Source organism: Plecotus auritus (genome assembly GCF_963455305.1).
Source record: "Plecotus auritus genome assembly, chromosome: 7".
NCBI classification, from domain to species: Eukaryota; Metazoa; Chordata; class Mammalia; order Chiroptera; family Vespertilionidae; genus Plecotus; species Plecotus auritus.
The window spans coordinates 45,620,782-45,647,780 of record NC_137774.1 but is presented as its reverse complement, the minus strand read 5'-3'; the positions used below and the strand labels follow the sequence as shown (position 1 = coordinate 45,647,780).

General features: G+C 48.2%; 1 protein-coding gene and 1 pseudogene across 2 annotated transcripts; both read right to left on the bottom strand.

Annotated features, from left to right (window-relative positions):
• Positions 1-6,657: 6,657 nt before the first annotated feature.
• PFAS (phosphoribosylformylglycinamidine synthase) lies at positions 6,658-23,040 on the bottom strand. The gene is made up of 28 exons (XM_080680112.1): positions 22,976-23,040; positions 20,512-20,692; positions 20,293-20,428; positions 19,726-19,831; positions 19,154-19,343; positions 18,950-19,055; positions 18,458-18,598; positions 18,215-18,339; positions 17,908-18,036; positions 17,263-17,394; positions 17,005-17,133; positions 12,949-13,022; positions 12,682-12,838; positions 12,337-12,398; positions 12,062-12,223; positions 11,714-11,839; positions 11,457-11,588; positions 10,993-11,223; positions 10,659-10,839; positions 10,488-10,571; positions 10,088-10,243; positions 9,768-9,887; positions 9,335-9,480; positions 9,021-9,228; positions 8,367-8,458; positions 8,173-8,287; positions 7,289-7,612; positions 6,658-7,193 (listed from the first exon to the last, which is right to left on the bottom strand). Exons 2-28 carry the CDS (start codon positions 20,651-20,653, stop codon positions 6,883-6,885), a joined length of 4,017 nt encoding a protein of 1,338 aa, XP_080536238.1. The 5' UTR covers positions 20,654-20,692; positions 22,976-23,040; the 3' UTR covers positions 6,658-6,882.
• A 424-nt stretch (positions 23,041-23,464) lies between these two features.
• LOC308252602 (large ribosomal subunit protein eL19-like) lies at positions 23,465-24,291 on the bottom strand (annotated as a pseudogene). The gene is made up of 2 exons: positions 23,910-24,291; positions 23,465-23,665 (listed from the first exon to the last, which is right to left on the bottom strand). The product of its transcript is annotated as a large ribosomal subunit protein eL19-like (transcript).
• Between the last annotated feature and the right edge of the window lie 2,708 nt (positions 24,292-26,999).

The following is a 26,999-nucleotide window of genomic DNA, read 5'->3' as shown; positions in this document are numbered from 1 at the left end:
AATGTTTTTAAATTCATAAAATAAATATAGATGTACAAAGGAAATGAAAATATTTAAATAGTTATCAAAATTAAAACCCCAGATTTTTTATATAGTAAAAAATGTGCTCTTTTGTTAATATACATTAACAAGATCTGACAGTGGGTCCAATAAGTGTAATGCAAACCAGTGATGCACATAAATCATAGTTCAGATGATCTCCCACCTAAGAGAGAATATCTGATCACTGTTGTGACAATCTCTGTTACTGTGCTTTGTTATCTACAGTCACCATGTAAGGAAATGCTAAATTTCAGTTAAGAGGTCACTGAAAATAAACGTAGTTTTTTTCCATCCAAGTTGATTGACTGGAGCTTAGGAAACCCAGCTATGAACTTTGTGCCCCAACCATGCACTAGGCCCTCTGGGGGGATACAAAAGCATGTGAAACATGGGACCTCTTTCTGAACCTCCAGCCTGAGTGAGGGGAGCAAGGGCACATGGCTCACATTCTGTAATTTGATAGACATTCGTACCCCCCACTTTACATGAGTAAACTGCCTCAGAGAGATGCCAGGGGTCTTGTGGCAGTTAGTGATAGCCACAGGAGGTTTCTAGGAAAGAACCTGATTATCATGAAGACAGTGTTTGAGGAGGACAGTGTGTCCTCGTATTTGGGATAATTCTGTAGCTGTCACCCACAGCCATCCATATCTCACCATCCTCCTCCCCCTCATACTCTATATGCAAGGCGCTTTGAACTTCCATCAGCCTCTTGATTGATTCAAACCCTTTCATGCCTCTGGGCTTTTGCACATGTGTCCTCTGCCTAGAACTTGCTTTCCCCCCTTTCCTGGCTAGCTGCTCCTGAGGGTTCCTGTGGCTCTTGGCCTTTCTGTTCCCACTGCAGGCACTGTATTATAATGCTAATACTCAGTAAATTCTAAGCATCAGGAGGGCAGGGACCATATCTGTCTTTCACCTTTAGCTTCCCCCTGGATTATACAGGGCCTGGTCCATAAATATGTATTGAGTGGATGTTGTTTAAGAGACAGGAGGTTATTTACTAATTAACACCAAGGAACAGAATAGAGAGCCCAGAAATAAACCCACCCATACCTTAATGGTCAAATAACATTTGACAAAGGAGGCAATAACATACAATGGGGTAAAGATAGTCTAGTAAATAAATGGTGTTGGGAAAATTGAACAGATATGTGCAAAAAAAAAGAAAAGAAAAGAAAAGAAAGAAACTAGACCACCTTCTGACACCATATACAGAAATAAACTCAAAATGCACTAGAGACTTAAATGTTAGACTCTAAACCAGAAATCATAGGCAGTAAAATCTTGGACATTTATTGTAACAACATTTTTTTCTGCTATATCTCCTCAGGCAAGGGAAACAAAAGAAAAAATAAATGAGACTACATAAAATTAAAAAGTTTTTGCAAAAAATAAAATATAAAAAATAGTTTTTTCATAATAAAGGAAACCATCAACAAAATGAAAAGACAACCCACTGAATGGGAGAACATATTCACAATGATACATCTGATAAGGGGTTAATATTCAAAATTTATAAGCAACTTATAAAACTCAACACCATGCTCTGGCTCAATGGATAGAGCACCAACCCTGCCAACCAAAGGGTTCTGGGTTCAATTCCAGTCAAGGGCATAAATAAAACTTAACACTAAAAAAAAAACAAAACTCTACACAATTTAAAAAATGGGCAAAGGGCCCCAGACTGGAGTGGCTCAGAGGTCACAGTTCTATTGCTGCTCAGGGCACATGCCCAGATTGAGAGCTCAATCCCCAGAGTGAGGTGTGCAGGAAGCAGCCAGTCAATGATTCTCTCTCATCACTGATGTTTCTATCTCTCTCTCCCTCTCCCTTCCTCTCTGAAATCAATAAAAAAAATATTTTAGCCCTATCCTGCTTGGCTCAGTGGATAGAGCGTCGGCCAACGAACTGAAAGTTCCCAGGTTCGATTCCAGTCAAGGGCACATGCCCAGGTTGTGGGCTGGATCCCCAGTAGGGGGCTTGCAGGAGGCAGCTGATCAATGATTCTCCCATCATTGATGTTTCTCTCTCTCCTTCCTTCCTTCCTCTCTGAAATCAATAAAAATATATTTTTAAAAATATTTTTTTAAAAAGCAATCAATGAATACATATATAAGTGGAACAACAAATCAGTTCTCTCTCTCTCTCTAAAAAAAAAAAATCAATAAATAAAAATAATAGAAAAGTTAAGAAATGTTGTACAATAAAGAACTTGACTGTCTATGGTTCCTAGGAGGGAAATTCTAAATCCTTGGAATTTCCCAAGCAATAGAAGTTCTTTGTTACTCATAATGGGCCCCGATAGTTTATACTAATGAGATGATTAGATAGTTTATGCAAAGGAAAGAATCAGGATGGGGGAGGCCACATCAGAAAAAACAACCATGTGATAAGAGGGTTAGCACTTTGAGCCACTTGTTAACAAACCAATAAAACCCCAATAAAAATTCTGGACACTGAAGCTCAGGGAAACTTCTTGGTTGGTAAACACATTAATGTGCCAGGAGGGTGGTGCAACCTTACTCCAGGGAAAAAGGGCATGCTTCTGGGACCCTTCCAGACCTTGCCGATGTATATTCTGACAATGAAATGGTAATCATAAGTACAGCAGTTCCCTGAGTTCTGAGTTATTCTTGTAATTACTGAACCTGTGAGGATGGCAGGAACCCCTGAATATGTGGACAGCCTGGGAACCCATGAGATTTATGGCTGGCATCTGAAATTAGGGCAGTCTTATAGAAAACTGAGTCCTTAACTTATGGGATCTGATGCTAACTCCTGATGGTCAGCACCAGAATTGTATAGTAGTAGTATGTCTAGTGTTAGACCAGTTGGAAGTGAAATAGAATAAGAACCCATTATACTATCCCAAGTTCAAGGTGGTGAGGGTCTGCACTAAGCTTATAGAGGACGAGTTCCCATCACAGCTCTTCAAAACCTGATGGATTCTCATGGAGAGGGAGGCAGGTCATATTCTCAAGGGTAAGACGGGGTTTTCTTGAGCTGCAACCCCAACAAGGATCCCTATGTCTCCAACCCAGTTGGAATGTCCCATCCCTTCCCCTGGAACCTCCGAGAAGGTGCCACTGGGAGTCTGAGGGGTCCCAGACTCCAAAATGCTTCTTAATTTGGCTCTTTTCACCTGCTTTACTTAGTCAAAGCCATTTCCTTGTATAGGTGAGGTATTTGGGAGTGGGGAGAGCTGTCTGTACTATGTTGGGAAAGGATGTAAGGAAGAGAGGTTGGGTGAAGACAAGGTCAGCAGAGCTAGGATTCAGTGGTCAAGGAGAACAGGCTGGCCTCTATAGTGTCTTCTGTTGCCCTGGATACCTTCCCAGGGACATCCCAGGATACTCCAGTGATTCACACAGTGGGAAGCTAAGCCAGTCAACTGGTTAGACTGTAAAGTTAGCAGTGCCATTTCTTCTCAGTCTCCCCCTTTTCTGCCAACCCCTTAAATGTTGCGTTACCAGACCCTACACACTCCTCCTAGATAACCTTACCCATGCATATATCAGTGCCTCCCACACCCAAGATCTCTTTTTTTATGAAGTGTATATATATATATACACACACACACACACACACAATTCCGGACAATGGGAAACTTTTATGAAGTGTCTATATATATATATATATATATATATATATATATAGACACTTATATGTATATATGTGTATATATATATATATATATATAGACACTTCATAAAAGTTTCCCATTGTCCGGAATTGTATGTATATATATGTGTGTGTGTGTATATATATATATATATATATATATATATAGACACATATATATATATATATATATATATAGACACTTCATAAAAGTTTCCCATTGTCCGGAATTGATTTCAGAGAGGAAGGAAGGAGAGATAGAAACATCAATGATGAGAGAGAATTATTAATCGGCTGCCTCCTGCACACCCACTATTGGGGGTCAAGCGGGCAACCCCAGCATGTGCCCTGACTGGGTATCAAACCTGGAACCCTTCTGTCTGAAAGTTAATGCTTTATCCACTGAGCCAAACCAGTTAGGGCCCCAAGACCTCTTCTGACTGCCTCCTGGATACCCCTAATTCATGCCCCACCAATGCCTCAAACTTAACACAGCCTAAGCAAAGCACATCTTTCTCCCAAACATGTGCCATCTACTGCGTTCCTATTACAGCTGATGGAATTACCACTCACCAATGAACACAGCAAGTAGTCTGAGCATTGATTGGCTCTTCTCTTTCTCTCCTCACATCCAGATCCTAAAGATTCTACCTCTAAATGTCTCTCAAATCCTTCCATTTCTTTCCATATCCACTGCCACGACCCCAGTCCTGGCCAGCATTATTTCTACCTGGATACTGCAAAGCCTTCATATTGAATTCCCCACATCCTCTCCTTTCTCCTCTGTAGCTGGAGTGATCTTTCAAAAATGCAAACCGAGCCTGGCTGGCATGGCTCAGTGGTTGAGTGTCGACCTATGAATTAGGAGGTCATGGTTTGATTCCCAGTCAGGGCAGATGCCCGGGTTGCAGGCTCCATCCTGGTGTGGGGTAAGCAGGAGGCAGCCAATCAGTGATTCTCTCATCATTGATGTTTCTCTCTCCTTTCCTCTCTGAAATCAATAAAAATATATTTAAAAAAAATGCAAACCTAAATGTTTATCCTATATAAAAGGCTAATATGCAAATTGACCAAATGGCAGAATGACTATGATGCACACTGACCACCAGGGGGAAGATGCTCAATGCAGGAGCTGCCCCCTGGTGGTCAGTGCACTCCCACAGGGGGAGCGCGGCACAGCCAGAAGCCCTAAGCTGGGCTCACAGCTGGTGAGCACAGTAGCGGCAGCAGTGCTAAGCCATCAGTCAGACATCCCCGCCCCCGCCCCCCCCCCCAAGGCTCCTGTACTGTGAGAGGCCACAGGCCAGGCTGAGGGACCCCCCAACCCCCTGCCAAGTGCACGAATGCCATGCACCGGGCCTCTAGTCCTCTATATAAACCCCTTCACATGGTTTCCCATTGCTCTTAGGATAAAGTCCAGATTCCTTAACATGCTCTGTTAGTGCCTGTCTCATTTATCGTTAGTGTTCCAGACATACCCACATTTGTTCAATTCCTTAACTCACTATTGCTCACTTCTGAGGCTTTGCAAATATTCTTTCCTAGAGTACCCTCACTTCCCTTTCCTGTAATAAGCTGCTACTCATTCCTCAGGTCTCAGCTAATCCCAGGAATCCTTCCTTGAACCTAAAAGTTTGGGCTGCATTCCCTGCTATGGGCTCCCAGGGACCCTGAGCTTGCCCTAAAAGATACTTTATTGAAATTGCTTGTTCCAGCCCATGTGGCTCAGTGGTTGAGCATTGAGCTATAAACCAGGAGGTCATGGTTCGATTCCCAGTCAGGGCCCATGCCCGGGGTTGGGGGCTCTATCCCTAGTAGGGGTCGTGTAGGAGGCAACTGATCAATGATCTCTCTCATCATTGATGTTTCTATCTCTCTCTCCCTTCCTCTCGGATATAAATAAAAATATATTATTAAAAAAAAGATGTTGAACTATTTAGGGGCAAATGAACTTGAGTTGTATAACAGAGGTCACAGGAAGTGACTTCTACACACAGTCCTGTGAGTAAAGGAAGCAAAGGGTAGCTGTCAGCAGGAACTCTTGATAATGCTGCTGCCAAGAAATGTGACTGCAGGACAGTGGGCTGAAGATGCAGCACGAGCGAGCATGGGCCTAGCTCTGCCGCTTACAGCTGTGTGACCTCTAGGCAATTTAACTTCAATTCTTTCTTCTTTTTTTTAAGAAATAGGGCTAGTACCTTGCTAAATTTTGAGAGAAATAATTTAGATACATATAAACTGCCTGGCACATGCTTGGCTCATGGTAAATGCCACATTCAGCTACTGTTTTAAATTCCATTAGACATAAATTCCCTGGGGCAATGACAGCGCTTGGCACTGTAACTAATCACCCGATATTAATAGAATGGTTAAGGCTCAGTTGTAGAGATGAAAGTGCTGACCACTTCTGCCAGGAAGGAAGCTGTTAAATTAGAAGCAAAATTAGGAATACTGAGTTCAGAGGCCAGAGACCCTGTCAGAGAAACTCTTCCAACAACTGCTTACATGTACACAACGCTGCATTTTTAACGAGGAATCCAGAAAGCTGCTATTTTTCAGATTAAGAATGCAGACATCCGGACTTGCATGCTTTTGTATAGCTCCACCCTCTAAACCTCAGCGATGAGGAAGGGGCCGGAAAACATCCCTCTGAGCCCTGGCTGGTTTGGCTCAGTGGACAGAGCGTCGGCCTGCGGACTGAAGGGGTCCCAGGTTCAATTCCGGTCAAGTGCATGTACCTTGGTTGTGGGCACATCCCCAATAGGGGGTGTGCAGGAGGCAGCTGATTGATGTTTCTAACTCTCTATCCTTCTCCCTTCCTCTCTGTAAAAAATATATTAAAAAAAAAAATCCCTCCAAGCCAGGTGAGTGACATGAAGCACCACCCGTGGTGAAGGGAAGTAGGTCAATGGAATGCGCGCGCCCCCTCTCCCCCGAGAATTCTAATTTTCTATTGCAGATTCTTTTCTCTGAACCACATGTTGCTTCCTGGGCTCATGAAGGATAAAATATATTACAGCAGAAAAACTGAAAACAGACCCAACAACATAAGGCAAAAATGGGCAGATTAATAAAATTAGCTGAGGGGTATTTTTGCATTTTGGTCCTTATCTGTCCAAGACACATTTGAATATAATGTGGGGTGCTTCTGAAGGTGACGAGGTAGCAGCAGCACCCCAGGGACAAACCATGAGGCCAGATGAGACTCCTGGCGGCTCAGCAGCCTCCTTCCCGGGTCCAGTTCCAGGCATTGATGAAGAGCTGGAGCCAGGGGGAGGTGGTGAGAGTGTCGAACGGAGGGGGCTGCCATGCCCACTGCCAGAGCCTCACAGCCCGCTCAGGATGAGGCATGAGGGCCAGGTGGCGGCCATCAAGAGAGCAGACACCAGCCACGCCCCCTGGGGACCCGTTGGGATTGAGGGGGTACTGTTCTGTGGGATTCCCGTCATCGTCTGCCCAGTGCAGTGGAGCCAAGCCCTTGGCCTCGATCTGGGCTTTGAGTTCCGGAGAAGAAAATGCCATGTAACCTGGGAGGGAAGAAGGGGAGCAAGAGCAAAGCTGCTTCATGCCCTCTCCCCACCTCGGCCCTCAGACACTCCCCCCTGCCTTTCAGTCACCTCACCTTCACCATGGGCGCTCCACACAGGCAGCACGGCACCCTCCATCCCTCGGAGCATCAGGGCTGGCCCGGGCCCCACACGCACACTGGCCCAGCGAGACTCAAAACGCCCAGACAGGTTGTGGCGAAGCAGGAGGCCGGGCTGGGCTGTCCAGGAGTCATGGCCCATCTCCTCTTCCTCCTCGGTGGGGTTGCCTCCCACCCAGCCCAGCAGAGCCAGCAGCTGACAGCCGTTACACACGCCCAGGCTGAAGGTGTCTGGCCGCTTCCGGAAGCGCCTCAGCTCAGCCCCGGCCTGTGGATGAAAGGTCACGGCAGCTGCCCACCCTAGGAGGGAACAGGACAGGTGGGGTGAGACTTGGAATGAAGGGAGATGGCTGCTTTTCCCTGCTAACATGCACTGTTACCTGCCCTCAGGCCCGCCCCCTCTGCAGAGCTCAGGGCAAGTATAGGGGAAGAAATGGGTTTATCTGCTTAATTCATATTGCCAATTGCTGGGCCAGACATGGCCCATGAGAAGCTTTTTGCTGGACCAGCAGAGCATTTTCAAAAATTTTTATTTAGTTGCTTAATATTTAAAAATAAGATTTCATATGAAAATCTGGATTTCTGGCTTCTCTTGAAACACAGAAGGATTGAACCATGCTGAGCCAGCTCTCCCACAGCACAATCTCCTGGAGGTTAGACAGGGCATGTGCCCTCCAGCCAAGGTGGCACCGCCCCACCTGGCCACCTGCCTCATTTAAGTGAGGCATCTGGCCTAGAATGAGTGCCCTCTCCCCTGGCCTTGTGGAGGTGAGAGGCCCAGGCCCAGCCTAGAAAGAGGGGAGCCAAGGCACCGCCTCAGGAACGTGAGGGAAGGAAGTGGGCAGAGGCTGCACGCTGACCTTTGGCAGAGCCCAGGACATCTGCGTAGCTGAAGCCACCCACAAAGGCCACACCGCGGAACGTGTCCAGCTTGATTGCCCCCGAGCAGAGGTCTTGCATGGTCACATCCCACACCTGGCAGGATGGGGAGGGGAAGTGTCAGAGGACACACAGTCTGAGGCCCATCCCCAGCTCTGCCAGGCTCACTGCTCACCTCGAACCCAGCCAAGTGGAAGGCATCGGCCATCTCTCGGTCTCCGTTACTGCCCTCCTCTCGTAAGATGGCGACTCGGGGGGTGGGGCCACCTGGGGGGGAGAAGTGTCTATTCTAGAGGGCCACTTCCCACCCAACCCCCAGATACCTTTTTTTTTATATATATTTTATTGATTTTTTACAGAGAGGAAGGGAGAGGGATAGAGAGTTAGAAACATTGATGAGAGAGAAACATCGATCAGCTGCCTCCTGCACCCCCCCCCACTGGGGACGTGCCCGCAACCAAGGTACATGCCCTTGACCGGAATCGAACCCGGGACCCTTCAGTCCGCAGGCCGATGCTCTATCCACTGAGCCAAACTGGTCTCGGCCCAGATACCTTTTTATCCCTAAATTTTTACTTATTGATTTTAGAGAGAGGAAGGTAGAGTGAGAGAGAGAGAGAGAGAGATTTGTTTTTTCACTTATTTATATATTCATTGGTTGCTTCTTGTATGTGCTCTGAACAGAAATCAAACCCGAAACCTTGGTGTGTCAGGACGATGCTCTAACTGAGTTAACTGGCCAAGGCCCCCAGACACCTTTTGCAGAGCAGGCCTGGGCCTCCAGGCCCAAGGTGCACAGGAAGCCAAGGCTCTGCACACACTTCCTCACCAGGCTCGTGGGGCACAGACGCTTTGGGAAAGCTGGGGGGCAGGCAGTAGCGGGGCCCTGTCCGCTTCCTCAGCCCTTGTTCCTCCTCTGCCACACAGCTCGGCTCTGCCTGCAGCCGGTCCAGCTGGAAACTCGTCTCTTCCCAGAGGGCTCGCAGCTGCCCAACAGGCTCCTCCAGAGCCATAGCCCCGTTCACTGACACCCGGACCTAGAGAGGGACAAATCTATCAGAGGCCAAGGGCAAAGACGCCCAACCTGGGCCCCTCTGAGGCTGGAGGTGAGCCACACCCCCTCCACATCCCGCTCTTCCTCACCATGGCATGGGGCCCGAGGTGGCCCGTGTGGCCCAGCTCCAGGCAGTGGAGGCCAGCACCCTGGTAGCGCTTTAGCACCTGGGCCAGGTCTGTCTCCTGCACCTCCAGTACCAGCCCTGGCTCCTCAGCGAACAGCACAGGCAGCACTGGGAGAGCAACGGGGGCGTCAGGGGGACTCGAGTACTGATATGACTCAGGTAGTCAGGGGGTATGACTGAGGATTGAGGGAGTGGAGGCAGGGACTGGGGTGGGGTGAGGTCTATGAGACTGGGATACAGTCAGAACAGTGGGTGCCACCTGGCTCAGTGGTCAGAGAAGACAGCAAGGGACTCAGGGGAAAAGGAGTTGGAGACACTATATTTTTTAACAGGACACGGGGTCTGCAGGGTGGGGCAGGCAGCTCACGCCTGAGTCTGGACACTGTGCTCCTCACCATCGACCTCAGAGGCAGGCACATCCACCTCTATACCACAATTCCCAGCAAAGGCCATCTCTAGCAGGCAGGTGATGAGACCCCCATCACTGACATCATGGCCTGAGCAGAGGAGGCGGTCTGGAGGAAGAGGAAAAAAACTCAGCAACCTCAGAGGCCAAACCACGCCCCTGCTATGGGTAGAGAGTATGTGTGAGAACGTGGGCACACACAGAGAGCCAGAGAGGAGAGTGACTGCTCCCTCTTGCCCACCTTCACATGCTCAGCTGGGGAATGCTGCCACTGCTGGCCATACCCACCTGCACCAGGGCCTCACTCACCTCTCAGCAGCCCCTGGGTGATGCTGAAGGCACACACCAAGTTTTCAGGAAGGTCCAGGTTGGGAGGTTCCTCACCAAGCTGGGAGAAGCACTGGGCCAGGGCTGTGCCCCCCAGCCGGTGCTGCCCAGGACTCAGGGGCACGTACAGCAGACAGCCTGGAGAGACAGGGAAGGGGTGAGGGGAGATGGATGGCTCAGGGGAACCCCTCCCTGCGGTGCTCATGAGCACCCAAGTTCCAACAGGTGTTGGGACACTCAGACCTAGTCCCAGAAAGTACCGCAGACCCTGTGCGGAGATGGGGCAGGACGTGGCAAGGGTTGGTTAGCATTCACCATAGAGACCCAAACAAAGAACGGGGCTCTGAATACACAATGCAGTGAGGAGGGGAAGAACCCATACCTCTCCCTCCAGGACACTTGAGGTCTGGGGTCACAGTGGCTGTAATGTCTGGACAGACAGCATAGGCTGAGATGACCAGTGACCCTATGGAGCAAGAAGTAAGAGAGTAAGGTGCCAGCCCGGACCCACAAGGAAGGTCCCATCCCTCTCCCAGTGGCCCCCAGACCTCACCAGGAGCCAACACAGTCTCAGAGCCAACCCGGGCTGCCATGCTGAGGGAGTCCTTGCCACCGTCCACTGCCACCCCCAGGGCCGCCATCACTGCCACCATAGCCTCACAGGCATCGGCCAGAGACGCCCCCTCCCCTGGGAGCTTGGCTGCCCACATCCAGTTCGCACTGCACTTCACATCCTGGGAAGTGGCAGAGACTTGGCATTAGAGGGGAAGAGAGATGGGAAGTCTGGGCTGGGAGGCCACAGCATGAAGGGCAGCAGGGTAACTGAATGGTGGATGTGGATGTGTCCCAAAGGCCAGGGCTCCAGGCAGAAGCTGTGGGGGACTCACCCGGAGGTCAGTGACTAGAGCAAACACCAGGTTGGTGAGGGCCTCGGCCACAGCCAGCCGGGCAGCAGCCTTGGGGTCCAGCAGGCTCTTGACCGGCTGCTCTCCCAGGGCTGTGGCAGCCCCTACGAGCTCCTGGTGACTCAGTGCCACAACTGCCACGTCTGCTAGAGGAGTCTGCAGGGGTCCGACACACTGCTGCTGGGCCACCAGGCCACCCACGGAGCGGTCCACCTGTGGAACCAGGTGGGGTTGGCAAGAGCACAAGGGACAAGGACACAGAGGTGGTGGGAGGCCTGGCTTGCCTTGACCCATGCAGACCAGAGGCCATGAGGGTGGCTGCCCTGCCCCGTCTCCCTTGGGTCTGGTGAACCCCACAGCAGTCCCCAAGGATGGGAGGCTAGGGGTGGGTGAGCTGGGGGAAGAGTGCAGAGGGCTGAGTGCCAGGGCAGTAGTGCAGGGAGGACCTTGTTGGTGAGGTAGCGCTTGCTGGCCACAGCAGGCAACCTCAGGACCCGCTCCAGGGCCTGGTGTACGCTCAGCCCCGGAGGCAGGACCAGAGGCTGCAGCAAAGGGAGAGTCCTCTGGAGGAAGAACTCCTGCAACACAGATGGCAATCGGGGTGTAAGCACCTGGGGAAAGGCTGGCACACAGGTGACAAAGCACAGGTAGGGTGAAAGGGCCAGGAGAGGGGAAACTCAGCCTCTTCCCCAACCCCACGTACCTTCCGAGGCATCTTGCCCAGCACCCAGTCCAGCTCCAGGTCCACAGGGGTTGTGTTAGGCATCAAGGGGGCATCTCCCTGGCCATTTCTTCCCACAGGACACTGCCGATCATCCACCAGCACTATCTGTAGACCACAGGCACGGTGCCCAGAGGGAATGAGACGATGACCACTACAGGGAGTACTTCCGAAAGCAGGGCAGAAAGCTCTTCCACGCTGTTTGGTTACCCCTCGTGAGTTCCTAGCCCTTTCTGCTTCCCACACCCTGCTCCCCATAACATGTTTGCCACCAGCTGTACCTAAGCAGCTCAAGCCCACCCACAGTGTCTGCTACAGGGGCCAACTCACTCTCCTGTCTCCAGTGATGGTGCCCACAAAGCAAGCTGGGCAGCGTTCCCGGGCACTGACACGACGCAGGAAGTCCCGGTCTGAGGGCCTCAGCAGAAGCGCATTAGACTCTTGGTACTCAGCCCCCCAGATTTCCAGGGCGTTCAGGGTTGGGTCCCCGAGCTGCACACCATGGAGGAGGAAGAAAGAGAAGGGTCAGTGGGTACTCCCAAGTTTCATGTGGGCAGGCTGGGCTGGAGAGATTCTGATGGCCAGACTTCCGGGATGAGACTCACCTGGAAGCAGCTGGTATAAATAATGGCTCCAGCCGGGTCGCTCAGCTCCTTTAGGACGTTGCCTGGTGAGAGGGTTGCAGGAAGAGGTAGTGATCTGGGTCTGGTCAGCACCAGGCACACAAAGGGCAGTCCCTGGCCTCCAAGTTCTGTGTGTCCCTGTGTGAATCACTGCTACACCCGCACCACCCACTGTCCCATGGCAGCAGGCTCCCATGCCCCAACCCTCAGCCTGTCCACACAGTGTAGGGGGTGGAGACCAGAGCTGCATGGTTCGCTGCAGATTCTTGATGCCTCTTCCTAACCCAAACCTGGCAGGAGACCAGATGGGCCAACCCCTTCTCTCACCATTGCCACCAGCACCCTGGTCATGGAGGCTGCAGATGGGGTTTCCCCTGGGGGCCTCCACACAAGCCCGGATCACACGGTTCATCTTCTGTTCCATCTCTGGGTCTCCCCGCTGCACAGCCCCGAAGTCCAGGTCACTGGCGTTGTCTCCCTGCACCTGCGGGAACGTATGGCATAGCTCAGCTCAGGGGGCTTAGGGGCTCCCACTGTGTGCACACTGGGCCTGGCAATATCATGAAGTCCGCATCTGCAGCTATTCCTACTTACCTGTACAGACGAAGCAGCTCCACCCCCCACTCCAATCCTGTAGACAGGACCCCCAACCTTTACAACATCCATGCCTGCAAGGAAGGAGGAAGACTCAGAACACTGAGGAAGCAATTAAAAGAAGTATGAGTATGAAGAAGTGTGAGGACAAAGGAAAGCTGATATTAGGATAGAACAATCAAAATTACAAACACACATATTCTTTGATTGGATAAATACACTTAGAGGAATTTATCCTCCAGATTTATTTGCACAGGTACAGAATCACCTATGTCCAAAATTAAACACTGCAGCATTATTTGTATTACCAAATTTAGGAAATAATTTAAATGGTAACAATAGAGAACTGATTAAATAAAATTTTGGTAAAAAAAATAAAAAAATAAAAAATAAAATAAAATAAAATTTTGGTATATCCACACAATGAAACACTAAGCCACTAAAGAAAAGAATTACATATGAATATAATGAAGTAATATGACTGCATCAGTATGAAATGATCTCCAAAATATATTGCTAAGTGAAAAAAAGCCAAGTACAGAAGTATGCACACCCATTAACAATAGCATCAAAAAGAATAAATTACTTAGAAATAAATTTAACAATAAAAATGTAAAACTTATAAGATAAATAAATTATAAGATAAATTTAAATAAATTGAAAGAGATCTCATGTTCATAGACTGAAAGAATTAATATTGTTTTGATAGCAATACTCCCCCAAAAGATCTGTAGAATCAACACAATCAGTCACCTTTTTCACAGAAATTGATCAGCTGATCCTAAAATGTCTATGGAAATAAGAGGGATTTCAAACAGCCAAACAACACTTCTGCTTTTAAAATTCACTACAAAGCTACAGTAATCAAGATTGTGGTACTATCATAAGGATAGATAGAGATCTATAGGATATATAGGTCAATGCACTGGAACTGTTGAGTCCACAAACAAATCCATACATTTATGGCCAACTGATTTTTAAAAATATATATTTTTATTGATTTCAGTGAGGAAGGAAGAGCGGGAGAGAGGTAGAAATATCAATGATGAGAGAGAATCATTGATCGGTTACCTCCTGCATGCCCCTACTGGGGATTGAGCCTGCAACCCAGGCATCTGCTCTTGACCAGAATCGAACCTGGGACCTTTCAGTCTACAGGCTGATGCTCTGACTGAGCCAAACCAGCTAAAGCTGGCCAAGTTATTTTTGACAAGAGTCCCAAGACAATTCAATGGGATAAGAAAAGTCTTTTCAAAAGGTAGTGTTGGGACTACTGGATAGCCACATATGAGAAAATGAAGTTTTATAAATTAAGATAAAAATTAATTTAAAGCCCTTACCCAGTGGTCAGCAAACTCATTAGTCAACAGAGCCAAATATCAACAGTACAATGACTGAAATTTCTTTTGAGAGCCGAAAACCGACTTCTGTGCATGGGCCACGAAGTTTCAATCACACTGTATGTGCGCGCCCGCATGTGGTATTTTGTGGAAGAGCCACACTCAAGGGGCCAAAGAGCTGCATGTGGCTCTCGAGCCTCGGTTTGCTGACCACTACCCTAACCGGTTTGGCTCAGTGGATAGAGCATCGACCTGCGGACTGAGGGGTCCCAGGTTCGATTCCGGTCGGGGGCATGTGCCTTGGTTGCAGGCACATCCCCGGTGGGGGGTGTGCAGGAGGCAGCTGATCAGTGTTTCTCTCTCGTCGATGTTTCTAACTCTCTATCCCTCTCACATCCTCTCTGTAAAAAATCAATTAAAAATATTTAAAAAATTAATTTAAAAAGTCAGAGACCTCAATGCAAGAGCTAAAAGCTATAAAAATATTATAAGAAAACATACAAGTAAATCTTCATGACCTTGGCTTAGGCCAGTGGTCAGTAAACTCATTAGTCAACAGAGCCAAATATTAACAGTACAATTATTGAAATTTCTTTTGAGAGCCTAATTTTTTAAACTTAAACTTCTTCTAATGCCAATTCTTCAAAATAGACTCGCCCAGGCCATGGTATTTTGTGGAAGAGCCACACTCAAGGGGCCAAAGAGCCGCATGTGGCTCACGAGCCGCAGTTTGCCGACCACGGGCTTAGGCAATGGTTTCTTGGTCATGACATTAAAACCACAAGTAGCAAAAGAAAAATTAAATTATATTTTACCAAAATTAAAAACATTTGTGCTTCAGAGGATACCATATAGAAAGTAAAAAGACAACCCACAAAATGGGAGAAAGTATTTGCAAACCATGTATCTATCTGATAAGGGTCTAGTATCCAGAATATGTAATGAACTCTTACAACTCTATAAAAAAAAGACAAGCCCTAACTGGTTTGGCTCAGTGGATAGAGCATCGGCCTGCAGACTGAAAGGTCCCAGGTTCAATTCCAGTCAAGGACATGTACCTTGGTTGTGGGCACATCCCCAGTGGGAGGTGTACAGGAGGCAGCTGATCGATGTTTCTCTCCCTTCGATGTTTCTAACTCTCTATCCCTCTCCCTTCCTCTCTGTAAAAAAATCAATAAAAACAAAAAAGCCAAATAACCCAATTTAAAAAGGGCAAAGGATCTAGCCAAAACCGGTTTGGCTCAGTGGATAGAGCGTCGGCCTGTAGACTGAAAGGTCCCAGGTTCGATTCCGGTCAAGGGCACGTAACTTGGTTGCGGGCACATCCCCAGTAGGGGGTGTGCAAGAGGCAGCTGATCAATGTTTCTCTCTCATCGATGTTTCTAACTTTCTATCCCTCTTCCTTCCTCTCTGTAAAAAATCAATAAAATATATTTAAAAAAAAAATAAAAAAAAAAATAAAAATAAAAAGGGCAAAGGATCTAAATAGACATTTCTCCAAAGAAGATATACAAATGGTCAATATATGAAATGTAAATCAAAACAACAATAAGATATCACTTTATGCACACTATGATGACTATAATCAAATAGAAAGCTAATAACAAGTGTTGGTGAGGATTTGGAGAAATTGGGACCCTCATAAGGGGGATGTAAAATGCTGCACTGTTGGGGCCATTTTTTATTTTTAAAATATATATTTTTAAAATTTATTTCAGAGAGGAAGGGAGAGGGAGAGATAGAAACATCAACAATGAGAATCATTGATCAATTGCTTCTTGCACGCCCCACACTGGGGATCAAGCCCACAAACTGGGCATGTGCCCTGATTGGGAATTGAACTGTGACCTCCTGGTTCAACCACTGAGACACAGCTGCTGGGCACTCAGGCCATTTTTTTAAAAAGTTGAATATAGTTATCATGTGACCCAGCAATTCACTTCTGTAACGGGTACAGGGTTTCTTTCTGGGGTGATGAAAATGCTCTGGAATTAGTGGTGGTTGATGTACAACTTTGTGAATATACTAAAAATGAGTACATTTCAAGAGGGTAAGCTTTTTGGTACATAAATTACTTCTCAATAAAACAGGTAGTAAAAGAAAAAGAAGTGTATGCACATACGCTATTTATTCTTTTTAAAAGGGGCAAATATACATATGGTTCTGTTTACATATGCAGGAAGCACCTCTGGTAGGGTACAAAAGTTACTAATTAATACTGGTTATCTCCAGGGAGGGAAACTGGGTGTCTGGAGGTCAGGGAAGGAGCGTTTTCACTGCATACCCTCTTTTGCCTTTGCAATTCTGAACCATGTGACTGGGTCACCTAATCAATAAATGGGACCTGGCCTTTATCATGATTCTATTACAGCACTAGCACAGACCTAGCATGGGATGGGTGTTCAATGAATGTTTACTCGACTAAACTGAGCTAGCAGATAAAAGCCCGTGGCATATAACAGGCACTGAATAAACACTGGCTGCCTTGCCCTAGCAGCGTGGGCCCCTGCCATGAAGAAGTAAATTGGGCAGGAGACAGAGGCAACGCAGACTGAGATGGCCCGTTGCCTACAGCCCTGACCTGCCTTGACCACCTGTACTGTGAAGAAGAGGCATGGGCTGGGAAATTAAAAACTAACCACTGAAGTATCCTCTAAATTCCCCTCTGCATCTGCCACGTGCTAGCTGGATCTGGAAAACGTTGGTGGGCTCTTACCTGACTCTGGGGGCTCCTTGCTCACGTGCTCGGCTTCCATGGAACCAATGCCCCCACTAAACATGATGGGCTTGATCCACTCACGCCTCTGGCTGTCTGGGAGCTGGAGACCCAAGGAGCGGGCAAAGCCTGGAGTGTGGACATCACAGGGAGAAAGACAGGATCACCTCCCAGTTTCCTCAGCACTCACTCAGTCACACACCCCGTCCCACCTCCAGTACTAGGTATCTATTATCCCCCACGCCCTCCCAGCCTTACCGGCCAGCACTGGTTCCCCAAACTTGTTGCCATAGTCAGAAGCCCCATTACTGGCCTCAATGGCAACCTCGAGGGGTCGGGCAAAGTTCCCAGGATACTGGAAGCTTGGATCCTCCCAGGGTAGACTGTAACCTGGGAGGAAAGAGAAAGTTGGGTGGACTGTAAAATGGAAAACGGAGGAGACAGTCCTCTGGGAAGAATCTAAGCCACCAAGGACTACCTACACCTGTAGAATGTTCCATTTTAGGAAGCCCTATTTTAGGAAGGTACAGAGTTTTCCATGAAGCATTGGTCTTATTTCTCCCCTCCCACACCAGCCTTCCCTGACTCTTGAGACCAGAGTTAAGCCTTTCTAAGTAACTGGATTTGGGAGCAGGTGATGGTCATAAGTCTGACCCAGTACCACACTTTCTTGATGAGTGGATACTAGTTTACAAATTGTGGTTCTACAAAGCCAGAATGGTGACCTAAGTCTCCCCTGGCATCTAGTCCTCACGACCATGGTCGATGAAAAGCCAATTACTCTAGAGCCCTCCATCCCCAGATGACCCAGGATGACCTTTGACTTAAGAGATACAAGTGTTCGGCGCCTGCCAGGACAAGGAATCTGGAAGCAGAAATGTCTAGAAAGGAAAGAGATGGGACCTGGGATGTGCAGATTTCCAAAGCAATAGCCAGCAGTGCCAGCCACCACGTGGGCCCCACGTCCCGTGCACTGGACATCTCGGATCCGGCCCCCTGTGCCCGTGGTTGCGCCACTGAAGGGGGCTACTCCTATGGAGAGAGAGGGCAGAGGTCTGAGTACTGAAGAGACAAACCCAAGTTCTGACCACCCCATTGAAAATAAAAACAACCATCCTGTCCTATTGTTTTTCCCAGGCCCAGCCCAAGGGCCTGGGAGCTGAGCACTCCCCAGCATTCTCTGCTCTACCCCTCCCAGGACCCAGCTCACCTGTGGGGAAGTTGTGGGTCTCTGCTGTGAAGACAACATGTCTCAGCCCCTGCTGTTGCCGGAAGCAGCTTGGCTGTGTGGGGTCCTCGGGCCGCAGGAATCGGACTTCCTTCCCCTGGATTGCACTGTGGACACATCCGCTCTGGACTTTGCTTCCTTCCTGGGATCTGTCCTTACCCCACCAGGGTCTAGGGCCTACCCTCCCCTAGGCCCGAGATTACCCCAGCCTTGGGCACTACCCACCTGCTGTTATCACAGAACTTGAGGACGTTGTTGGGATTCGAGAATGCCTGGGTGCTCATGATGGACTCGAAGAGTGACTGTGCCAGCTCCTGCCCATCCACATGGAGTCGGCCCTTGAAGAACCAGTGTCGGCTGTGCTCGCTGTAGGGGATGACATGGGGAGGAGAAGGCAGGGTGGAAACCTGAGGTCATCTCTCAGGCCTTGCCATGCTTCTTACCAGCATTAACAGCAGAGTTACAGCCAATTCAGACTTAGATAATATCAAAATATATTCCCATAATCTTCAAACATTGGCACTGTGGACTGTCCAGATCCAAAGTGAAGAGAAAAACCAAGATTTGAATGTAGACTACTGGGTGGGTGGGGAGCCAGACTTCAAACAGACTCAGGGAGGCCCCATAAAGCAAGAGAAAGCCATGAAAGCAAGTCCCTGTGGTTTTCCCTTCAACCTCCACAGGCTCAGACATCAGGATATCCTCATTCCTCCCTACCTATTGGACTGAGCCAAGTCAAAGGCCTCCACAGTGCTAGGGTTCCGCTGCAGCTCCTGGAAGCGCTTGGTGTAGAAATCCAGGTCCCAGGAGTCTAGGGCCAGACCTAGGAGACAAGCCCAGAGTTGACTGTTGGTCTCAAACTGCCATTTCCCAGGTCTCAGCATCCCTACTAGCCTAGCCTGGGCCTTCTTCCCTGCTTACCTAGCTCCTGGTTGGCTTTCTCCAAGGCAGGCCGGCCCTCAGCCAGTATGTTGATTGGGCCATCGAGGGGTGTTGGGATGCACCCAATGGAGAAGCTCTGGATGGGACGAGGGAAGTGCTGCTCTGTCATCCGGTCATACAGGGTTGCCAGAGCAATGGCCTCCATCTCAGCTGAAGGGGGGTGGGCAAACTAGAGGGTGGAGACACACAGAGTGCAAGGGGTAGAGAGCTGAAGAATAGATAAAATGGTCCACTTTCCATCTTCCAAGCCAGGCAGGGCCAGCCCACTGCTAGCCTATATGGCACCTGTTCATATTAGAAAAGTACTCCCCTTCCCAGCATGATGTAAGGATGCACAGGTTAGTGAGGAGAGCAGAGGCTGGAATTTCTGTCCCATTCACTCTTCAACCAGGTGCCCTCAAGCAGTGAATAACCTGCAAACAGGGCAGGCCTAAAGCCAGGAGCTCCTTCCCCTGTCTCTGCCACTATTTCTGTAGGGTTTAGAACCCAATCTTTTATCCCTGACCCATCTCCTCCTCCTGATCCCCCATCCTGATGGCCTACCACCTCACCGAGAGCAGGTAGCGCCGGGTAGTCTCCACACGGTCCCCAGCCCCCAGCCCAGTGGCCTGGCACACTGACACGATGTTGGTGGATGTCGGAGTGGAGAAGTTCAGCCTGAGGAGTGGGCCACGGTTAGGACCTGAGAGCCCCAGCTGAGAAGATAGGCCCTACCCACTGCTGTCCAGCAAAATCTCCCATCTCTACTACCCCCACCAATGGCCTCCAGCTTCAGACCAGGGCACTAATAAAGTTGTTTTCAAAGGTCACTCAAAGCAAACCATAATTGTCCTTTTTGCATCAAAATGCTTTGATTTCAATTATCAGAACTCAATCTGTTTTATTTCCAGAACATGCCTGGGAGTTAGCTCAGTCTTCGAAGACATCTTCCCATACGAGAAGGTATACTACTAAGCATGGCTTTCTAGGCAGGGAGTAGGATGGAGCAAAGGAAAAACAAATATCCTGAGGATCACAAGAGGAGGAAGCAAAGGAATGAAGTGGAAGGGGTGAGCAGTATGTTTAAAAGTAATTGTGTGCCTGAGCATGGAAGGAGTTGCCCCAGGGGAGACACCTGCCTGGGCCCAACCTCCAGCAGCAGGTCACTAGAGCCAGGAAGGAGCCAGGATTCCTGAGCAACATCATCTAGTAACAGGGGGCAGCCAAACAGCCATATCAGCTTCTTCATCTCCTCAGCACTTGGGAGGGACTCAGCTGCAGAGAGACGGGGTAAGGATCCTTGAGCCACTGCAAGGGGACTGGGGTACCTCCCTCAAGAATCCCATACTTAGTCCAACCTGTCCAGTTCACATTGTAGCATAGTTCGGTCTTTACACTCTGCAGCTCTGGCAGTTTCCCTTGCAGCTTCCTTCGAGTGTGGCCGGCCGCTGCATCTTCATGGCCAGAGGGACGGACATAGAAGTGAAGGACTGAGGACATCTCTGCAGATGTCCCTTGCTGGAGAGGTGAGTTAGGTTCCTAAAAAAATAACATTAACTGTAGCCTAACTGCTGAACCTATTTCCAGTTTTAAGGACAGCTGAGGCTTTGGAGGCATTAAGGATTGATGGGGGAAATGATAGGGTCATTCAGAGAAATAAGGTAACCGGAAAATGTAACCTTGGGGGTTCTAATTCTGCAAAATTCGGGCTTTAGTGATCTGGGACCTGGGTGTAGATACATCCTTGACACTTGGTCCCTGTGCACCTGCCCTTTGCTGGGTCCCAGGTAAGTTCTTAGGAACTCTCCTTCTCACCCACAATGTATCAACACTGGCTTCTCTTCTATTCCTCTAACTCACCAAGTTCAGTTCTGGCAGGCATTTTTCTCACCCTGATAGGTATTTGCATGGCCAGCTCCTTACTATTTAGACTTCAGGAGAAATTCACTTTCTTGGAATGGATGTCTTTGACAAACCGTGCTGAAGTAGTCACTATCAGATGGCCCTATTTTAATTTCCTATATAGCACTTATGAGAAGGCTAACCCCTATTTTGTAAAACTACTATTTGAAATTCTCTATTTTTTTAAGACAGCCTCTTATTCTAAAAAAAAAAAATAATAACTTTGCTTTCTAGCCTGCTTGAATAATAATGAAGATAAACTTAGCGTCTGAACTTCTAGGCCAGAGACTAGATAAGCCCATACTCTCATGCCATGCCAGATGTATTTAATTGGATAGAACTGTGTTGTTTTCAAGGCCACCAGTGAGATAACACTAAGCACACATAGGGTTGTTTCTTTAATAAAAAGGAAAGTTCTGCTTGTAGCTTTGCTTAGAATTTGAATTCATTTTTCTCTGAGCCCACCGGTGAATAAAGTGTGACTCCAAACTCCCCAAGCATTGCTTGATTTATTCCGGTTTTCTGTTACACTATGGCTGACATTTTTTTAGCTCTACCTTCCCCATTAGAACAAAATCTCCATGTGGGCATGGACTGTAGCTGTTTTTTCTTCATTGGTAAACACACTGGATTACCAAGGCTTAGGACAATACTTGGGGCTTAAAAAGAAAATAAATAAATAAATAAATAAATAATCATCCTGGCCAGTTTCTCAGTGGTTAGAGCATTAGCCCATGGACTCAAGGCTCTCGGGTACGCTTCCCAATCAAGGGCACATACCTCAGTTCAATACCTGGCCCTGATCAGGGCCCATATGGAGGCAACCAATGTGTCTCTCACATGATGTTTCTCTCTCTCCCTCCCTTCCACTCTCTATACAAAAAAAAAAAAAAAAAAAATATCAATGGGGCCCTAACCAGTTTGGCTCAGTGGATAGAGCGTCGGCCTGTGGACTGAAGGGTCCCAGGTTCGATTCCAGTCAAGGGCATGTACCTTGGTTGTGGGCACATCCCCAGTAGGGGGTGTGCCGGAGGCAGCTGATTGATGTTTCTCTCTCATGGATGTTTTTCTCTATCCCTCTCCCTTCCTCTCTGTAAAAAATCAATGAAATATATTTTTTAAAAAATCAATGGGATTCGGTGAGGATTTTTTAAAAAAGGAAAAAAATCGAAAATTTGTAGCCGTGGCCCGTGTGGTTAAATGGTTAGAGCGTGGAGCGTGGGGCTGCACGAAGGGACTCGGGTTCAATTCCCAGTCAAGGACAAGTAGCTGATTTGAAAGTATGATTGCGTCCTAGGGGAGGTGGGAAGGCAACCGATTGATATTTCTCTTTCCCCCTCCCTGCCTCCCTTCCGCTCTCTCTAAAAATCAAGTGAGAACAAATTTAAAAAAATTTTAAATAAAACTTGTCGACGGACTGAACTCGATTTCCATCACTCACCAATATCCCCTTCCATCCCCCTCTTTCAGGCCTCATTTCGGTAAAGGGTGCTTCTGCCAAATCAGTACTGATTCTCCCTTCCACCCCATGCTGATCACCCTTTCTGAAGTTGGGCCCCTCACCATTGTCCTCCATACCATAATTCCCTCACAGGAATTTTATTACACCACTTGATTGTCGTCCTAGTGAAACAGAAGCCAAGGACAGAGCTGCCTACATCAGGGATGTACCCCCAACAACTAGCATAGTGCCTGACACAAAGTAGGGGGTCGGCAGGTGTGTGTTTCTGTTGTAGGGAGAGAGCATGAGTTCACGTGGAGTCCCTTTAGCACGGCGTCCAACAGACGCCTGTATTGGAGCCAGCTGGCGGGCCCCAGACAGACGCAGCTCGGCTTGGTGGGGATAATCAGGCCTGGGGAAGGTCGTGATGGGGTGCAGCAAGCAGGGGTATCCCTACGGCGCGCGCGAGCCATACGCACGTGGAAGCAGTTCTCCCGGCCACAGAGCTCCTCGAGTGCTGGCGCGCTGAGACGTCATCGGCGTGCGCGGGCGGAGGCGGGACCTCAGGACGCTCCGCCCCCGACTCCGCCCCTCTCTCCCAGGTGGTTTACCCCACAAATCTGCCTTGAGTTGCCGTGGTGAACATCCAGTCAGCCCCACACCTCGCCTCTCTTACTTCTGTGCAAACTGTGACGGAGACAGATACTTTGCGGGAAACGGAATGAGAAGCATCATCCATGCCAGGACTGTTTCCCTACCCTTACTCGCTTGGTTTTCTGTCTCTTTTTTCTTTCCTGAACCAATGAAATTATTTGATTCCTAGCAGAGTGGGAGGCATATGTTTTCATTTTTAAATTTTTATTTATTTATGCATTTTTAGATGAACGCTACTTTATTGAATGATTGAGCCATGTATACTAGTATACTGCCAAGGCCAGTATACTAGTATACGGGTAAGAGGTGGAGCTTTATGTCTTGGTCTCTTCCTCCTTGGACAGAGTATTGGTGATTTCCTCCTTCTTGCCTGGAGCCGCTCTTCACGGTGCTTGTGAGCTTCCTTGGTCTTAGACCTGCGGGCCTCAGCCTGGTCAGCCAGAAGCTTCTTGCGGGTCTTGTCTGCCTTCAGCTTGTGGTTATGTCCCATAAGAATATGCTCGTTTCTTTTCTTTCTTTTTTTTTTTAATATATTTTATTGATCTTCTACAGAGAGGAAGGAAGAAGGATAGAGAGCTAGAAACATCGATGAGAGAGAAACACCGATCAGATGCCTCCTGCACACCCCCCACTGGGGATGTGCCCGCAGCCAAGTTACGTGCCCTTGACCGGAATCGAACGTGGGACCCCCCAGTCCACAGGCCGACGCTCTATCCACTGAGCCAAACCGGTTTTGGCAGAATCTGCTCGTTTCTTAACATGTTACTCTTCACTTTCAGGTACAGGCTGTGGTACATATGGCGGTCAATCTTAGATTCACGGTTATCTTCTGAGTAGCCCTCGAATAATTCTCATCCCCCTCATCCAGGTTAGTTTCTCAGGCATTCGAGCATTAGCTGTACCCTTTCACATACCTATGCCCATATGCCTGCCCTTCCTGTGGGCCAAGGTGTTTTTCTGGCATCGAGCCTGGGAATGGACAGTCACAGGTTTCCGGATGCTCAGCCCATCTTTGGCCAGCTTCCGAATGTGCTGAAGGAGTTGGCACTGGCGATTTCATTGGTTTCATTTGTATCCAGCCAGATTTGCCACAGCGGAGGACACTGGAGGAGAGCCAATTCTGAAGCCTGAGCATACCCATGGCGTGGCTGCAGGGGGAAAGGAAAGAAGGCATGTATTTTTAATTGCCATATTCTTGCTCTTTATAATAACAATAATAATAGAAAAACTTACTGAGCAATTTACATGATCTTCTCACACACAAACCCTATTTTACTGATACAGAAGCTAAGGCTCATTGCAATGTCTTGCTCCTTAGTTTTGTACCTCAAACACTGCACTTTCTACCTATGTACATTTTTAAACCCTTGTAATACATAAATGTATGGTTGTACAGACAGGATAGCATACTGGAAAGGGTTTAATCAATAAGAATTTAATAGTCTACTTACAGAGATAAGGTCTGGATTAAGGGAATCAGAAAAGTACAGTGGGGTACCCTGAGCAGAAAGTTGTTACCACCTGTAGGCTTAAAGGCACAGAGGGAGAATGGTGTTATCAGCTGAAAGAGATGTGGAGCCATGAAAGAAGGGCATCCAAGAGGACAAATGAAGCCATTGCCACAAGTACATTGTTGAGGGATAAAAGGAATAAACACTGGGTTCTCTCACCTTCTGACCTTGTTTCTCTGTACAAACTCTTGTTTCCTACCAGCCAAAGCTAGCTGGAAGCTTGAGGGCAAGGAAGCTGGAGTGGTGCACCAGGTCAAGTACAACACCCAGCCCAATGGTCTTTTTAATGAGTCAAGCAACACAGAAATGTTCAGAGTAAAAAGTGAAAGTTTTTATCCTCATCTCTCCCCTCCCCCCCTTTCAGTCCTCTCTTCAGTACAGGGACAAGCCTAGAGTAAGGCAAGTGAGGCACCTTGGGTGCAAAATTTAATAAATTGTAGGTGCCTCCCCCTAATTCCAGCCCTGCTGCAGATGTGAGTTATTACCTGTTTGGTGTGTAAGAGTCCAGGCTATTGAGCCGAAACCGGTTTGGCTCAGTGGAAAGAGCGTCGGCCTGCGGACTGAAGGGTCCCGGGTTCGATTCCGGTCAAGGGCATGTACCTTGGTTGCGGGCACATCTCCAGTAGGAGGTGTGCAGGAGGCAGCTGATGGATGTTTCTCTCTCATTGATGTTTCTAGCTCTCTATCCCTCTCCCTTCCTCTCTGTAAAATATCAATAAAATATATTTAAAAAAAAAAAAAAAAGAGTCCAGGCTATTGAAATAAGTACTCTCTGGCTCCCTTCTGACAGAGGCCACATGTTCATCCTTGTTCATCCTTGGCATCTATCTGCTCACTCCTGGGTTTCTTTCACTCTAGGTACTTCCTGACTCCTTCTCTTCCCTGCCTTCCAGCTCCTTTGGAGGGCCCTAGTTTGTTCAGCCCTCTGTCTGTCTGGTTCTGATTCCTCCACATTTTAGCACTCCCAGTGCAACATACCATTTGAGCTTTCACTTCCATATAGTGACTTCCAGATTCATCCATTTGGCCCTGATCCTTCCTCTGACATTGGTCCTGTATCTCCAGCTGTCCTTTGGACAAGCATAGCCTGTTTTTTTTAAATATATTTTATTGATTTTTTACAGAGAGGAAGGAAGAGGGATAGATAGTCAGAAACATCGATGAGAGAGAAACATCGATCAGCTGCCTCCTGCACACCTCCCACTGGGGATGTGTCCGCAACCAAGTTACATGCCCTTGACCGGAATCGAACCTGGGACCTTTCAGTCCGCAGGCCGATGCTCCATCCACTGAGCCAAACCGGTTTTGGCCATAGCCTGTTTTAAAAATCACCAGGTCTGAGACAATTCCCAATCCTCCCACTTCCCTCCCTCTGTGACAGACTAACTAGTCTTCTCCACGCTTCCCTAACACCTTCCTGCCCAGGGAACCCGGAAGGCTGGTTAACCTTAAATGCTCTGAAAGGTCAGAGCTAATCACTCACTGTTTAGTTGAGACATTGGTAGCTGAAGCAGCCTCCACCTGTTAGTCTTATGTAAATTCTTGCTGATTGGCTATTATTGGAATTGCCTGCCTAAAGGCTATGGGTGTATCCCATAATCTTAATAAAAGGGATAGCTAGGCCAGAGCGCATGGTAGTCCTCCCCCTAGAGGTGGGCTCCCACCTGGCCCCCAATATTCCCAAATAATACGTTTCTAGTCTCTTTCATTTGTGTGCGGCCTCCTTCAGAACCCAAACCCTGAACCTGAACCCTGAACCACGTGGGATGTGAAAGGGGTTCCCACACCTTCCCACCACCACTTTCCTTTAAGACACTTATTAAATCAAGCCTTAATTATTCAGCGGCCTCCTGTTCTCTTGTGCCCTTCTCATTTGATGCTGCATGCTGCCACCAGATTAAGCTCCTAACATGACATTTAAATCACACCAATGGAGGTGTCTAGTACCACTCTCTCTGATCATTATAGCCTAAACTGAACTCCATCTTCTATAAACTACCAAAAGTAAATCCCAGGATATAGGACACATCTTCATGGATTTAACAAGAAGGGGGAGTCTTCCAGTTGAGAAATACTAAAAGCAAAAGGAATAATTCAGTTTGGGAGTTTAAGTAGGCTTTGACTAATCCTCCTATATAATAAAGAGCTAATATGCAAATGGTCATCACATCCTCGAGCAGGGGCCGGGGGACCTGAGGCCGTGCCCTCCACCCTGGCGCCAGGCTGGGGGACCTGAGGCTACTTCCCCCAACCCCAGCAGGGCTTGATGGGGGTGGGGCCGCCCAGGTCTGGGTCTCACGGGATTCTGAGGTGCGCGTGGGTGGGCAGGGACTTGACT

Bases quoted from the DNA above. Each gene is read 5' to 3' on its own strand.
- PFAS (XM_080680112.1), bottom strand. From the start codon at position 20,653: ATGTCCTCAGTCCTTCACTTCTATGTCCGTCCCTCTGGCCATGAAGAT. The intron at 20,429-20,511 runs GTTGGACTAAGT...GTCTCTCTGCAG, and splicing joins CTACAATGTGAACTGGACAG to CTGAGTCCCTCCCAAGTGCT. The intron at 8,288-8,366 runs GTGAGCAGTGAG...CCATCCTGCCAG, and splicing joins TCCACTTGGCTGGGTTCGAG to GTGTGGGATGTGACCATGCA.